The sequence below is a fragment of the Lepidothrix coronata genome, unplaced genomic scaffold, assembly GCF_001604755.1.
Source record: "Lepidothrix coronata isolate B3197 unplaced genomic scaffold, Lepidothrix_coronata-1.0 Scaffold440, whole genome shotgun sequence".
NCBI classification, from domain to species: Eukaryota; Metazoa; Chordata; class Aves; order Passeriformes; family Pipridae; genus Lepidothrix; species Lepidothrix coronata.
The window spans coordinates 40,446-52,633 of record NW_016690620.1 but is presented as its reverse complement, the minus strand read 5'-3'; the positions used below and the strand labels follow the sequence as shown (position 1 = coordinate 52,633).

Genomic DNA, 12,188 nt, shown 5'->3' with positions numbered 1-12,188 from the left:
ACCCTTCATCACCCCCAGACCCTTCTCCCCACTCCCCAGATCCTCCTCACCCTCCCCTGGACCCTTCTCCTCCCCGCAGACCCTCTTCTTCCTCACCCAGGAGCCCTCCCAGTGTCTTCATCCCCCCTCCCCAGGACCTCTTTTCTCCTCAGAACCCTCCTCCTCCTCCTCCTTCCCCCCCAGTTCCCACGTACCTGGTTTCTCCCCAACCACCTCCAGCACCCGGGCCTGGCTCTGGTCCCCGACGGGCTGGGGGGGCACGGGAGGGGGTCAGGAGCCCTCCAGTCTCACCACAGCGGGGTGGGTGCAGTTGGGCAGCTGCACGGGGTGTTTGGGGGGGGTTGGGGCTCACCACAGCGGGGTGGGTGCAGTTGGGCAGCTGCAGGGCCCCCAGGTAGAACCTCTGCTCCAGGTCGGACTCCTCGGCCTCGAGCTCCCGGAGCTGCCCCCGGACCTGCCGGCCCCGCGCCCGCAACGCCGCGTACGCCGGGAGCTGCAGGGGGGGCCACGATCAGGGGGTACGGGGGAGCACTGGGGGGGTCCCCGCCCCTTCCCTCAGCCCCACCAAAGCCTGTTCCTACCGACTCCGCCGTCGCCTTGTCGTGGGACGCCTGGGGGGAGAGACAGAGGCAGGTCTGGGGGGGTTCAGGGGGGCTTGGGGAGCTCGGGGGGGGGGGAACCTGAGGGGTCCAGGGGGGTTATGGGGCAACTGAGTGGGCACCAGTGGGGACCAGGGGGTCCTGGGAAGGACAGAGGGGGGAGCAGGGGTACCCCAGTGGGGAGTCTTGGTGGGTCTCAGGGGAAACTGGGGGATCCTGAGGGGGTTCTGGGGGGCAGAGTGGGGCTGGAGGAACCCGCGGGGGTCCAATGCAGAACTGGGGCATGTAGGGAGGGTTGCTGGGGGTCTCGGGGGTCTCACCATGAGCTCCCGGACCCCCTGGGCCACCTGCCCCTTCTCGGCCTCCAGGCGGGCGATGCCATCCCGGACCTGCCCCAGCCGGGACCACACCTGCACCTTTTGGGGGATGTGAGGGGAGGGCGTGGTTAAGGTGGACGCCCCCCCAAAGACCCCCCTCCCCATCGGCCCGGAGGGCTCCACACACCTCCCCCCACCGTATTTATAGTAGGCCCCGCCCCCCGCGTAGACCCCGCCCCCGGCCCAATTTCGGGTAAAGCCCCGCCCATATTTTCACCCCGCCCCCGCACGGCCCCGCCCCTCACGATCTCGCGCAGCTCAGCGCCCCCCAGCGGCCCGCGCCGCCGCTCCACGTCGCTCTCGCTCAGCGCGGTCACGTCGAGCTGCGGCCGCGCGCTCAGCCCCTCGCGCACGTGCTCGTACAGGCGGTTCCGCCCCGCGCTCCCCAAACCGGGAGCGGCACCGGCCCCCTCCGCCGCCGCCCCCCGCCGGCCGCGCCCCACGACCCCCCGCGCCGCCAGCAGCGCCCTGCGCGCCGCCATCTTGGGCACCGGCACCGCGGGCGTCACGTGGCGGAAGGGGCGGGACGGGGGGGCGGGCACGCGCCGCCGGAGCGCCCAGGCCACGCCCGCCCGAGTACTCTGGCCAGCCGGCTGGACCGGTGGTCGGTGATCCCCCCAGGACACCCCCGGTGACTTCCCAGGATCCCCCAGTGACGACCCAGGAAACCCCCAAGGACCCCCCCAGGACCCTTCTCAGTGACATCCCAACATGGACCCTCCTGGTCACCTCCCCGAGACCCTCCAGTGACCACCCAGGACCCCCCCGGTGCCCCCAGCTGCCCCTCCTAGGTCCCCAGTTTTCCCCCCCAGTGCCCAAAGGTCCCCCCCCGACTCTTCCCAGTGTCCCTAGACCCCCACATCCCCCCCCAGGCCCCTTTCCAATGCTCCCACGACCCTTCCCACCACCCCTACCCCCTCCAACCCTCTCCCCATTGCCCCCAACACGACTCCAACAGCACAACCCTCGCACAACGAACCGCCTTTAATTCTCGCTTCGCACCCCCTGGCGCAGCTACTCCCCCGCTCGGGCCCCCCGAGGGGGGTGACCCCCACTCTCATTTCTTCTTCTGCACGTGGGCACAGTCGTACTTGCCCCTGACCACGGTGAGTTTGACGCCGGGCAGGTCCTGGGTGCGGCCGCCCTGCACCAGCACCACGTGGTGCTCCTGCAGGTTGTGCCCCTCGCCGGGCACGAACGCGACCACCTCCTTGCCCGTGCTGAGCCGCACCCGCACGCACCGCCGGTTCGCGGAGTTCGGCTTCTTGGGCTTGCGGATCAGGTTCTTCAGCACCACCCCCTTGATCTGGGGGCGGCCCTGAGTGGGCCCCAGTTTGCGGGGGGGCGGCGCGGGGCGGCCCTTGCGGTGCATCTGATTCAGCGTGGCCATGGGGGCGGGTCTGGGGGGCGGCGGCGGGAGAGCGGGGAGAAAGAGAGGGGTGGCGGTGGTGGGGAGTGACGGTCCTGGACCTGCGGGGGGACACAGAAAAGGGGTCAGTGGGGGTGGGGATAAAGGAAAGGGGGGTCAGTGGGGGATGGAAAGCGGGGGAGAACACAGAGAGGGGTCAGTGGGTTGGGGGGGCGGGTTTGTTTGCGGGGATAGCCGGGGACGGAGTGGTTTTGGGTGGGATAAATACGCACCGCAGCGGCGCAGCGAGGCCGCGGCCCTGAGCACGGCGCGGAGCGGCATCTCCGGGGGTTCTGAGGGGAGGAGAACACACAGTCAGAGCCGCCCGGGGGTGTCCCAGGAACGCTCCCCTCACAACGCCGCCATCTTACCCGGCTTCCAGCGCACCGTGATCCGATTGGACAGCGCGACTGCCAATCCCCGCTACTCGCCCCGCGATTGGACGCTCTCCCTTTTAATCCCGCCCTAACAGCACGTTGAGTATAACTTCCGCTTCAGGCCCCGCCCCTTCAGCATTAAACTCCACCCATCCCGCTCTAAACCCCACCCCTTTACCCATATTTGCTTCAGTCGTTCCTCATGCCACGCCTCTTTTCCCATATTGGGCTGGTCACGCCCCGCTCACTAACCTATAATCCCGCCCCCGAGGGCGTGGTCTGTCGCCGCGGCGACGCGGGCGGGGAGGACCCGGATGTGTGTCGATCGCAACATGGCGGCGGCGGCCGAGTGAGGGCCGAGGGGGGGCCGAGAGGGGAAACGGGGGTCCGAGGGGACGGGGAGGGGTCGGAGAGAGACCGAGTGGCCTCTGAGAGGGGTTAGGAGGGCTTTGGGGCGGGTCTGGGGGGCCAAAGGGAGAATTTGAGGGGGTGAAAGGGGGATGTGGGGGACTGAGGAAGGGGTGCTGAAGGGGGGATTCGAGGGGGTGTTGAGGGGCTGGAGGGCGGATTTAGGGGGCTGAGGGGAAATTTGAGGGGCCTTAAGGGCAGATTTGGGGCGCTGAGGGGGCCTTGGGGGGCTCAGGGGGGGTTTGAGGGACCCCTAAGGCCAAAGAATTTTGGGGTCAGGGATGTGGTGGGATTGGGGGGGATGGGTTTGGAGGGGAGTTTGGGGCTCCCCAAGTCCTCGGGGGGGTCCTGGAATTTCAGAGAGTCGAGATACGGGTCTACCCCCTGCCCCTCCCTCATCCTATAAAGCCCCCAAAGTGGGGGTTTGGGGCTGATCCTGAGAGAGTTCCGTTATTTCCGTGCAGCGCTTTTCCCGGAGGGTCCGGAATGCGGAGCTGAGGTGGGAGAGTTTCCCCTTCCTGGCAGGTAGGAAACAGATCCAGAAATTCCCTGGAATTCTTTATCCCATCCCCATGGGGGGGTCTCGTCGCCCTGCTCTATCCAGGGCCCTTGGATGGATTTTCCCAGCGTTTCCTCCGGATTTGAGTCAGGAATTCCGGGCACTGGAAATCCTCATGAACGTCTCGACTCCTTAAAACCGGGGGGTTTTCCTCCAGGTTGGGGAGGGAAATCGCAGTTCCCAATGTCTTCCTGGTGTTCCCATCGCTGCTCCTCCAAGGAAAAGGAGGAAAAAAATAGGCCAAGCTGGGGAATTTGGGATCCCTTGGATTCCTGAGGAACAGCTTGGAGGAAACTTTTTGCTGTGGGAAAGGAGAGAAATTCCACCAGAAACTCCCTCCTTTTCCCCTTTTTTTTTCTTTTCCCCTTTTTCTTTTTTCCCTTTTTCCTCTTTTCCCTTCTTTTGTGTCTTTCCCCCTTTTTGTTACTTTTCCCTTTTCCTTCTGTTTGATCTTTGTTTTTGTTTTCCCCATTTTTCCTCCTTTCCCTTCTTCTTGTTCTTTGTTTTTTCTCTCCTTTTTTCATTTTCCTCCTCTTTCTTCCTCCCTTTCTCCGTTCCTTTTTCCCCCTCCTCTTTCCCCCTTTCCTCTTTTCCCAGCAATCCCTGGAACGTGCTGATCCCCTTCCCAGAACCTTTGATGTCCCGGTTCCGGGAAGTTTTCCTTTAAGGAAGGAAACGAATCCCCTTTGACTTTGTGTGGCCTCCACAGGGGTCGCCGGATTCCTGGAATTCCAGGATTCCTCTCCTGGGGCCGGTTTTCTGAGGCTTTTCAACACCTCTTCTCTTCCTCCTCCTCTTCCTCCTCCCCCTCCCGGCAGATCCAGCCCTTCCAGTCCAACCCGCCCTTCCCGGCGCGGCTCCAGAACCCTCCGGCACGGCCCGGCCACGTCCTTCCGCCCTCCCGGCCCCGGGAATGTGACCCCATGGGGAGAATCCTGGGATTTGTCCCAGGTACGGGACCCGCCCGGTGCCGCTTCCCTTCCTGGGGTTTTATTTAAGGAAAACAGCACCTGGAGCGACGCCTCCCAACCCGCCCCCAGCAGGGCTGGCTGGGATTTGGGATATCAGGTGTGACCCCGGAGCTGGGAGGGAGCTCCAGGAATCCTCAGGATGATCCATGCGGGGCAGGAAAACATAACCTTCACTGGTTCCCTCGGAATTCCGGGAGTTTTCGGGGCTTCTTGATGAGCTTTGATCCATCCCCACCTTCAGGAGCTGCTTCCCAAGGATCCCAAACTGCTGCTGGAATTTTTTTTGTGGAAAACCCAGAACTGGAGAGATTCAAATCTGTCCCTGCCCCTGCTGGCACCGGGAAAACGATTCTGTGGAAAGAAGAGCCAGCTCAGGGATTTTCCACCGAGGTGGCTCTTCCTGCAAGAAGATTTGGGGTTTATGGGAAGGACAGGAATCACCTCCCTGCACCCTTTTTTCCGTTATTTTTCCTTTTATTTTTTATGCTGAAGGTGGCACCACAATTCCCACCAGGATACAGCCAGAACAGCGCTGGTTTGGGGGGAATTTGGGGGGGAAATATGAGAATGCTGCACCCTGTGTGCTGAGTCGGTTCCTTGTTAATTGGTTACTAATTAAACCCAGCGGGATCCAGGGAATGTGACCTGCAAAGGACTGAGGAATGTTCGGGGGGTTTTAACCTCCTCCTGACCTGCATCCCACCCTCTGGAATTCTCCAGGATCCCTCTGCCCCCCTGCCCCAGTGCTGTTGGTTTTCCCCCACCAGCCCCAAAAAAAGGATATTTTTGGGGTGAAATCAGGTGGATTTGGTGTCTGGAGGCAGGGAATGCTGCACCTTGTTCCTCCGAGAATCTTTCCCATGGAATTTCCAGCAGCACAAACCCAAACCCAGCAGATGTTAATCGCCCCACTCTGAATTTGACCATTACTTCCCCAGTCCAGGAGGATTTTCCACCCAGAAATGGGATTTTGGCAGCTCAGGGAGGATCCCGGAAAGGTGGAAGGAAGGATCAGCCCGGGATGAGCAGGAAAAATGGGGAATATACGGAATTCCAGCAGATTTTGAGCAGTATGAAAGTGGAGGAGGAGAAAAAGTTGCCCAAGGGATCATGAATTTGAGGAGAAAAACCTCAAAAGTTGGGAAAAATGGAGAGAAAGACTTGGAGGCAGCAGAATTCCAGAGCCTGGGAGGCAGGATTGAACCTACGGGAGCAGATGGAAAAAATGGGGGAAAACAGCAGGAGATTGGCCCCCAGGAGCAGCAAAAGTGGGAAAAACAGATCCAGCCCAAATCCCTGAGATTTTGGGACCATTCCCAGAGGGATTCGGTGCCGATTAATGGGATCCCATTCCCAAAATCCTCCGAGCTGGAACTGTAGGATGGCACTGATCCTGTGCCATGTCCCCCCTGTTCCCAGGTGTCCCACTCCCCTTTCTCCCCTCGTTCCCAGGTGTCCCACTCCCCTGTCCCCCCCCATTCCCAGGTGTCCCACTCCCCTTTCTCCCCCCGTTCCCAGGTGTCCCACTCCCCTTTCTCCCCTCGTTCCCAGGTGTCCCACTCCCCTGTCCCCCCCCTTTCCCAGGTGTCCCACTCCCCTTTCTCCCCTCGTTCCCAGGTGTCCCACTCACCCGTCCCCCCTCGTTCCCAGGTGTCCCACTCCCCTGTCCCCCCCGTTCCCAGGTGTCCCGCTCACCCGCCCCCCCCGTTCCCAGGTGTCCCACTCCCCTTTCTCCCCCCGTTCCCAGGTGTCCCACTCCCCTTTCTCCCCTCGTTCCCAGGTGTCCCACTCACCCGTCCCCCCTCGTTCCCAGGTGCCCCCCTCGCCATGTTCTCCAAGAAGAAGAAGCGGGTGGAGATCTCGGCCCCGTCCAACTTCGAGCACCGGGTGCACACGGGGTACGACCCGTCCGAGCAGCGCTTCACGGGGCTGCCCCGCCAGTGGCAGGGGCTGCTCGAGGAGTCGGCCCGGCGCCCCAAGCCCCTCGTGGACCCCGCCTGCATCACCGCCATCCGCGCCCCCCAAAAGGTGGGCGACCTGGGCCTCAAAACGGGGGATCCCCGGGGGGGAATTTGGGGACAGTCGACAGGCCCCACAGGGTGGGGGGATCCCTGAGGGGGATTGAGGAACCGTTCGTGGGCCCCAAAACAGAGAGGATCCTTGGGGGTATTGGGGAACCCTCCGAGGTCTGGGCTGTCAGGAGAGGGGGTCAGGGGGCCATTCACAGCCCCCACGAGGTCTGGGCTGTTGGGGGGGGCGGTCCCGGAGCAGGGGAGTGGTAGTTGGGTCCCCACCCCCTCTTTGGGGGGAAGCAGGGGGAAATTGGAGGGTGACAGAGCAGGGAAGTGTTCCTGCCCTCTCTTTAGGACCAAAAATCCAAACTGGGGTGAATTTGGGTCCATCCCCTCTACCTGCAGTGTCCTGGAGCAGGTGAGGGAGCATTGGGGACCCCCAGGACAGAGACCACCCAGCTGAGACTCCTCCCCACACTTGGAACAAGCCCATCCCACAGGAATTTAGGGTCATTCCCACCTGATCCCTCCCCTATGCTGTATTTTCCCATTTTTTTAAGTCTGTGCCCCAAGTCAAGGACCTTTCCCATTCCCACACCCCTCCCATTCCCACCCCCCCATTCCCACACCTCCCATTCTTCCCCATTTGCTCCTCACCCCCCCCACCCTCTCCATCCCACTGTGTCCCCCGTGCCCCCATTCCCTCCTGTCCACCCCCTCCATCCCTTCTCTCTCCCCGACATTCCATTTCATTTTTCGTTGTTTTTTTCCCTTTTCTCCCCGTTTTCCCCGTGTTCTGTCCCCCCCCTCCCCACAGCCCATCGTTCGCGGCTCCAAAGCCCCCCGGGATGGGACCCCCGGGGGCCGGGATGGGACCCTGGCGTGGCTCCTGGACGAGCTGGAGGCCGTGTCCGTGTCCCGCTCCAACTCCCTGCGCCGGGACAGCCCCCCCTGCCCCCCCCGGGCCGCCCCCTGCCCAGAGAACGGCCTGGCCCCCCCCGGGAAGAGCCGCCGGGGGGGCCGGGGGGAGCCGGAGCCGAGACCCCCCAAAGGTGCTGCCGAGCGGGACCCCCCGACCGCACCCGGCCCCGGGGGGCTGCGGCGGGAGGAGAAGCGCCCCAAGTCCAGCTCGGCTGGTGAGGGGGCCCCCCGGCCCCCCCCCCGCGAGCAGCGCCCGCTCTCGGGGCCCGACCTGCGGCCCCCCGACATTCCCGGCGTTCCCGGCGCTCCCGGAGCGGGGCCGAAGACGGCGCCGCAGCCCGGACGCCCTTTCCACACCTACCCCCGCGCCGACACCGACCCCTCCCGGGGCCCCCCCGCCCAGGTAAATGGGGGTCCCACCCCGGGCTCTTCCTCCTCTTCCTCATCCTCCTCTTGCTCTTCGGGAGCGGCGTCTCTGCTCCTCTTCCTCGCGGCTCCAGCGGGATCAGCGTGTGCCAAAGGCCACCTGCTTCCCTTCCCAGTGCCGTGTCCTTGGCACCAGAGCAGCTTCCTCTTTTTTCTCTTCCTCTTCCTTACTTTGCTTCCGCTCTTCCTCCTTGGAAGTGGCTTCTCTGCTCCTCTTCCTCATGGCTCCAGTGGGATCCACCTGCTTCCCTTCCTGGTGCCGTGTCCTTGGCATCAGAGCAGTTTTGTTTGCTTTCTCTTTTTCCTCGCTCTGCATTTCCTGTTCTTCCTTAGAAGTGGTTTCTCTGCTGCTCTTTCTCATGACTGCAGTGGAATCCACCACCTTCCTGGTGCCCTGTCCTTGGCATCAGAGCAGCTTTCTCTTCTTCCTCGTCCCCTTCCTCACTCTGCTTCTTTCTCTTCTTTCTTGGAAGTGGCTTCTCTGCTCCTCTTCCTCACAGCTCCCACGCTCTGGTGGGGATCAGGCCGTGCTGAAGGCTTCCACAGCCGCCCTGTCCTTCCCGGTGCTGCATCCTCTGCCCCAGAGCGCCTTCCTCTTCCTCTTCCCCACTCAAACCTTTCCTTTGGCCTCTGGCTGGAGGCCCCGGCGTTGGCTCCCAACACTCCGGGGCACAGATCCTGTGGGATTTCAGGGGTCTGACCCCCCCGTCCCCCTCTCCCTGCAGGCAGAGCACCGGCCGGGACGCCCGCAGGAGGTGACGCCCAACGGGCCGGTCCCCGCCGGTGGCCCCGGCGGTCCCGGCTCCTCCTCCCACGCCCCCGGCCCCCCGCGCCCCAAGGCCCCGGAGCCACCGCCCCCCGGGCCGGACCCTCCGGCCTCTCGGCCCCCCGGCCCCCCGCCCGCCCCGGGGGGGCCCCAGCGCGTGTCCCACGAGCAGTTCCGGGCGGCGCTGCAGATGGTGGTGGACCCCGGGGACCCCCGCACGTACCTGGACAACTTCATCAAGATCGGGGAGGGCTCCACGGGCATCGTGTGCATCGCCACCGTGCGCGGCTCCGGCAAGCTCGTGGCCGTCAAGAAGATGGACCTGCGCAAGCAGCAGCGGCGGGAGCTGCTCTTCAATGAGGTGAGGGCAGAGGGGACCCCCCAGGGCTCCCCCTGACGGGGCTGAGTGGGTCTCGGGGGTCCCAGCACCACGTGCCCCCCTCGCAGGTGGTGATCATGCGGGACTACCAGCACGAGAACGTGGTGGAGATGTACAACAGTTACCTGGTGGGCGACGAGCTCTGGGTGGTCATGGAGTTCTTGGAGGGCGGCGCCTTGACCGACATCGTCACCCACACCAGGTACCCCCGGTTCCCTCTCCCTGGGTGCTTCCTGTGCCACCCCACACCCCCTGACCCCCCCCACCGTGTGCAGGATGACGGAGGAGCAGATTGCGGCCGTGTGCCTGTCGGTGCTGCGGGCGCTCGCCGTGCTCCACGCCCAGGGCGTCATCCACCGCGACATCAAGAGCGACTCCATCCTCCTCACGCATGACGGGCGGGTACGGCCCCCCTACCCCCAACAAAACCCCCCCCGGGCCCCGCTGGCCCTCCCTGCCCCCAGCCCTGACCGCCCCCGGCTCCGTTCACAGGTGAAACTCTCGGATTTTGGGTTCTGCGCCCAAGTGAACAAGGAGGTGCCGCGGCGCAAGTCGCTGGTGGGGACCCCGTACTGGATGGCCCCCGAGCTCATCTCCCGCCTGCCCTACGGCCCAGAGGTGGGGCTGGGGGGTTATGGGGTGGATTTGGGGGACACGGGGTGGGTTTAGGGGTGTTTGGGATGTCTGGCGTGGAACCCTGAGCCCATTTCCCACCTGCCCTACAGCCACAAGGTGGGTCTTGTGGGGGAGTAGGCAAAGGGTTTGGGGTGGGTTTAGGGGTGCACAGGGTGGGTTTGAGGAGCTCCAGGCAGCCTCCCCCTCAAGCCCCCCCCTTTTCTTTTTGGCGGCCCCCGCCCAGGTGGACATCTGGTCTCTGGGGGTGATGGTGATCGAGATGGTGGACGGGGAGCCCCCCTATTTCAACGAGCCCCCCCTCAAGGCCATGAAGCTGATCCGCGACAACCTCCCCCCCCGGCTCAAGAACGGCCACAAGGTAACTCGGAGAGGGGGGGTCCCCACTCCCAGGGGGGCCCTGGGGGTGTCTGACCCCACCTCTGCCCCCCCCAGGTGTCACCCTCCCTCAAGGGGTTCCTGGAGCGGATGCTGGTGCGGGACCCGGCGCAGCGGGCGAGCGCCCCGGAGCTGCTCCGACACCCCTTCCTGGGGGTCGCGGGCCCCCCCGCCTGCATCGTCCCCCTCATGCGGCAGCACCGGCTCCGGTGAGACCCCCCCACGGAGGGGGGAGACCCCCCCGACCTCCTCCTCCTTCTCACTGGCACCCCCGAACTGGAGCGGCACTGGGACGTTACTGGTGGGGCGCTGGCGAGGGGCGCCGGCCCCCCAAATTGTACTACTGAGCTGGGGGGGCACTCAGTGCCGCGGGCCCCCCCAGCAGAGATCTGGGGCGTGGGGGACGGCATCACCCTGGAGATTTGGGGGTGCAGGGGCTAATGCCGGTGCCCTCCCCCAGGCAGAGATTTTGGGGGGTGGGGGGGCTTATCCTGGTGCTCCCTTTCTTCCTCCTTCCTGTCAGAGATTTGGGGAGTGAGGGACTCACCCCACTACCCCCCCCCTTTTGGACCCATTTTGGGGCATTTCCCTCCTTTTTTGTTTCTTTTAATCTCCTTTTTCTACTCCTATTGGGCACTGGGCTCTGGCCCCTCCACATCTCCATGGGGGGTCCCCAGAACTACAGCCCCTCCACCACACTACTGATTTGGGGTCCCCTCCGGCCCTCCCCACTCCCCATTTTTGTTGATTTTGGGTTTTTTTGTTGGTTTTCCCCCCCATATTGTTTTTTAACAAAGTGATATTTATATCGTTGGGTTTTGTACCGTGCGGGACGGGGGGGCCCGGGGGGGGACACGGGGCCCCCCCAAATTACACGTGTCCTTTTGGAGCCCCCCGTGTGACGTGTGGTTCTTTGGGGGGGGACACACCTGTGGGCACTACCTGCATCCCCTCTGGGGGAAAGGGGGAGTCACGGCCTGTGGGGTGTGGGGACCCCCTTTCTCCCCACTGAAAGACCCCTGGGGGGGGCTGGTGACCCCCCCCTATGAAACACCCCCCAGGCAGGAGCTGCTGCTGCCTCAGGGCTTTATTTCCTACAGGAGGCGGGGCAGCCACAGGTCATGGCCGTGTTGACACGTGTCGGCCCATGGGACACGTGTGGGCTCACGAGGAGCGTGACGCGGCCCACGTTGACTTGTGTTGACTCACGTTGGCCGAGGTTGACTCGTCTTGGCCTGCGTTGCCGTGTGTTGGCCCACGTTGGTGTGACTTGGCGCACGTTGACTCACGTTGACTTGCATTGGCCCACGTTGACTCGCTGTCCCCCCTGGCTCTGCCCCCCTGCCCGCGCGGCCGTGCCCTCACTTGCAGGTGCAGTAGTACCCGCGGATGGCGTCGTTCCAGTCTCCGAAGAGCCCCCGGTGCACCTCCTGCAGCCGCGGCACCGCGCCGGCGCTGAAGCGCCGCGTGTTGCCCTCCTTGCCCCTGCGCGACCACACGTTGAGCTCGCAGCGGGTGCCCACCACGAGCGAGGAGATGGTGCCGGACCACTTGTAGGGCATGTAGGGCACGTCGCTGCCCGGCTCCACCTCCAGCACGTCGCCGGCGCAGCACTGGTCGTAGTAGGGGCTGTCGTCGGTGTAGAGCAGGGCGCACAGGCGGGTCCCGTTGGCGGTGCGCACCTCGGAGGGGCTGGGGCACTGGGCCTCCACCCCCCCACCCAGCACGGCCACCAAGGCCACCAGTGTCACCAGCAGTGCCGACGCCATCGCCAAGGTCCCCCGAGCCCCGAGGGCCCCCTGGATATACCTGAGCCCCCAAGGCCACGGGGGTGGGCGAGGACACACCTGGGAGGGCACACAGGTGTGCAGGTTCCCCCCCCCCCGGGAAGGGACACAGGTGTGTGGGTGTCCCCGAGGCCATGGCACACCCACCGTGGGAAGGGTTACAGGTGACCTGTGCCCTCCCTCCACC

The 12,188-nt window shown here is 64.3% G+C and overlaps 4 protein-coding genes across 6 annotated transcripts in view; 1 reads left to right on the top strand and 3 right to left on the bottom strand.

Annotated features, from left to right (window-relative positions):
* The window catches only part of SARS2 (seryl-tRNA synthetase 2, mitochondrial), a 4,623-nt gene extending 3,165 nt beyond the window's left edge, over positions 1-1,458 (bottom strand). Inside the window, exons 1-5 of the mRNA XM_017839595.1 lie at positions 1,222-1,458; positions 920-1,015; positions 582-611; positions 353-493; positions 167-249 (exon numbers count right to left, since the gene is read on the bottom strand). Of these exons, the coding sequence (XP_017695084.1) occupies positions 167-249; positions 353-493; positions 582-611; positions 920-1,015; positions 1,222-1,458 (587 nt within the window). The remainder of the gene's footprint in view (positions 1-166; positions 250-352; positions 494-581; positions 612-919; positions 1,016-1,221) is intronic.
* Positions 1,459-1,944: 486 nt separating this feature from the next.
* On the bottom strand, positions 1,945-3,030 carry MRPS12 (mitochondrial ribosomal protein S12). Of its 2 annotated transcripts, none has more exons than XM_017839599.1 (3): positions 3,014-3,030; positions 2,618-2,677; positions 1,945-2,446 (listed from the first exon to the last, which is right to left on the bottom strand). In XM_017839599.1, the coding sequence occupies exons 2-3, from the start codon at positions 2,664-2,666 to the stop codon at positions 2,034-2,036; spliced, it is 462 nt and encodes a 153-aa protein (XP_017695088.1). In that variant the 5' UTR covers positions 2,667-2,677; positions 3,014-3,030; the 3' UTR covers positions 1,945-2,033. The 2 variants fall into 2 exon arrangements, with proteins under 2 accessions (XP_017695088.1, XP_017695087.1); XM_017839598.1 differs by lacking the exon at positions 3,014-3,030 and adding an exon at positions 2,756-2,820.
* Positions 2,953-11,097, top strand: PAK4 (p21 (RAC1) activated kinase 4). Of its 2 annotated transcripts, XM_017839597.1 has the most exons (11): positions 3,056-3,110; positions 3,634-3,694; positions 4,547-4,679; positions 6,513-6,727; positions 7,529-8,035; positions 8,784-9,185; positions 9,272-9,405; positions 9,479-9,605; positions 9,696-9,821; positions 10,063-10,197; positions 10,272-11,097. In XM_017839597.1, exons 3-11 carry the CDS (start codon positions 4,652-4,654, stop codon positions 10,425-10,427), a joined length of 1,830 nt encoding a protein of 609 aa, XP_017695086.1. In that variant the 5' UTR covers positions 3,056-3,110; positions 3,634-3,694; positions 4,547-4,651; the 3' UTR covers positions 10,428-11,097. The 2 variants fall into 2 exon arrangements, with proteins under 2 accessions (XP_017695085.1, XP_017695086.1); XM_017839596.1 differs by lacking the exon at positions 4,547-4,679 and having other exon boundaries at positions 2,953-3,110.
* A 376-nt stretch (positions 11,098-11,473) lies between these two features.
* On the bottom strand, positions 11,474-12,182 carry SYCN (syncollin). Its single transcript, XM_017839594.1, has one exon. It carries the CDS (start codon positions 11,981-11,983, stop codon positions 11,576-11,578), a length of 408 nt encoding a protein of 135 aa, XP_017695083.1. The 5' UTR covers positions 11,984-12,182; the 3' UTR covers positions 11,474-11,575.
* Positions 12,183-12,188: the final 6 nt, after the last annotated feature.

Coding starts and splice junctions, on each gene's coding strand:
- MRPS12 (XM_017839599.1), bottom strand. CDS start 2,666: ATGCCGCTCCGCGCCGTGCTCAGGGCCGCGGCCTCGCTGCGCCGCTGC. Junction 2,447..2,617: donor GGCCTCGCTGCGCCGCTGCG/GTGCGTATTTAT, acceptor GTCCCCCCGCAG/GTCCAGGACCGTCACTCCCC.
- PAK4 (XM_017839596.1), top strand. CDS start 2,964: ATGCCACGCCTCTTTTCCCATATTGGGCTGGTCACGCCCCGCTCACTA. Junction 9,406..9,478: donor GACATCGTCACCCACACCAG/GTACCCCCGGTT, acceptor CACCGTGTGCAG/GATGACGGAGGAGCAGATTG. Junction 9,606..9,695: donor TCCTCACGCATGACGGGCGG/GTACGGCCCCCC, acceptor CTCCGTTCACAG/GTGAAACTCTCGGATTTTGG.
- SYCN (XM_017839594.1), bottom strand. CDS start 11,983: ATGGCGTCGGCACTGCTGGTGACACTGGTGGCCTTGGTGGCCGTGCTG.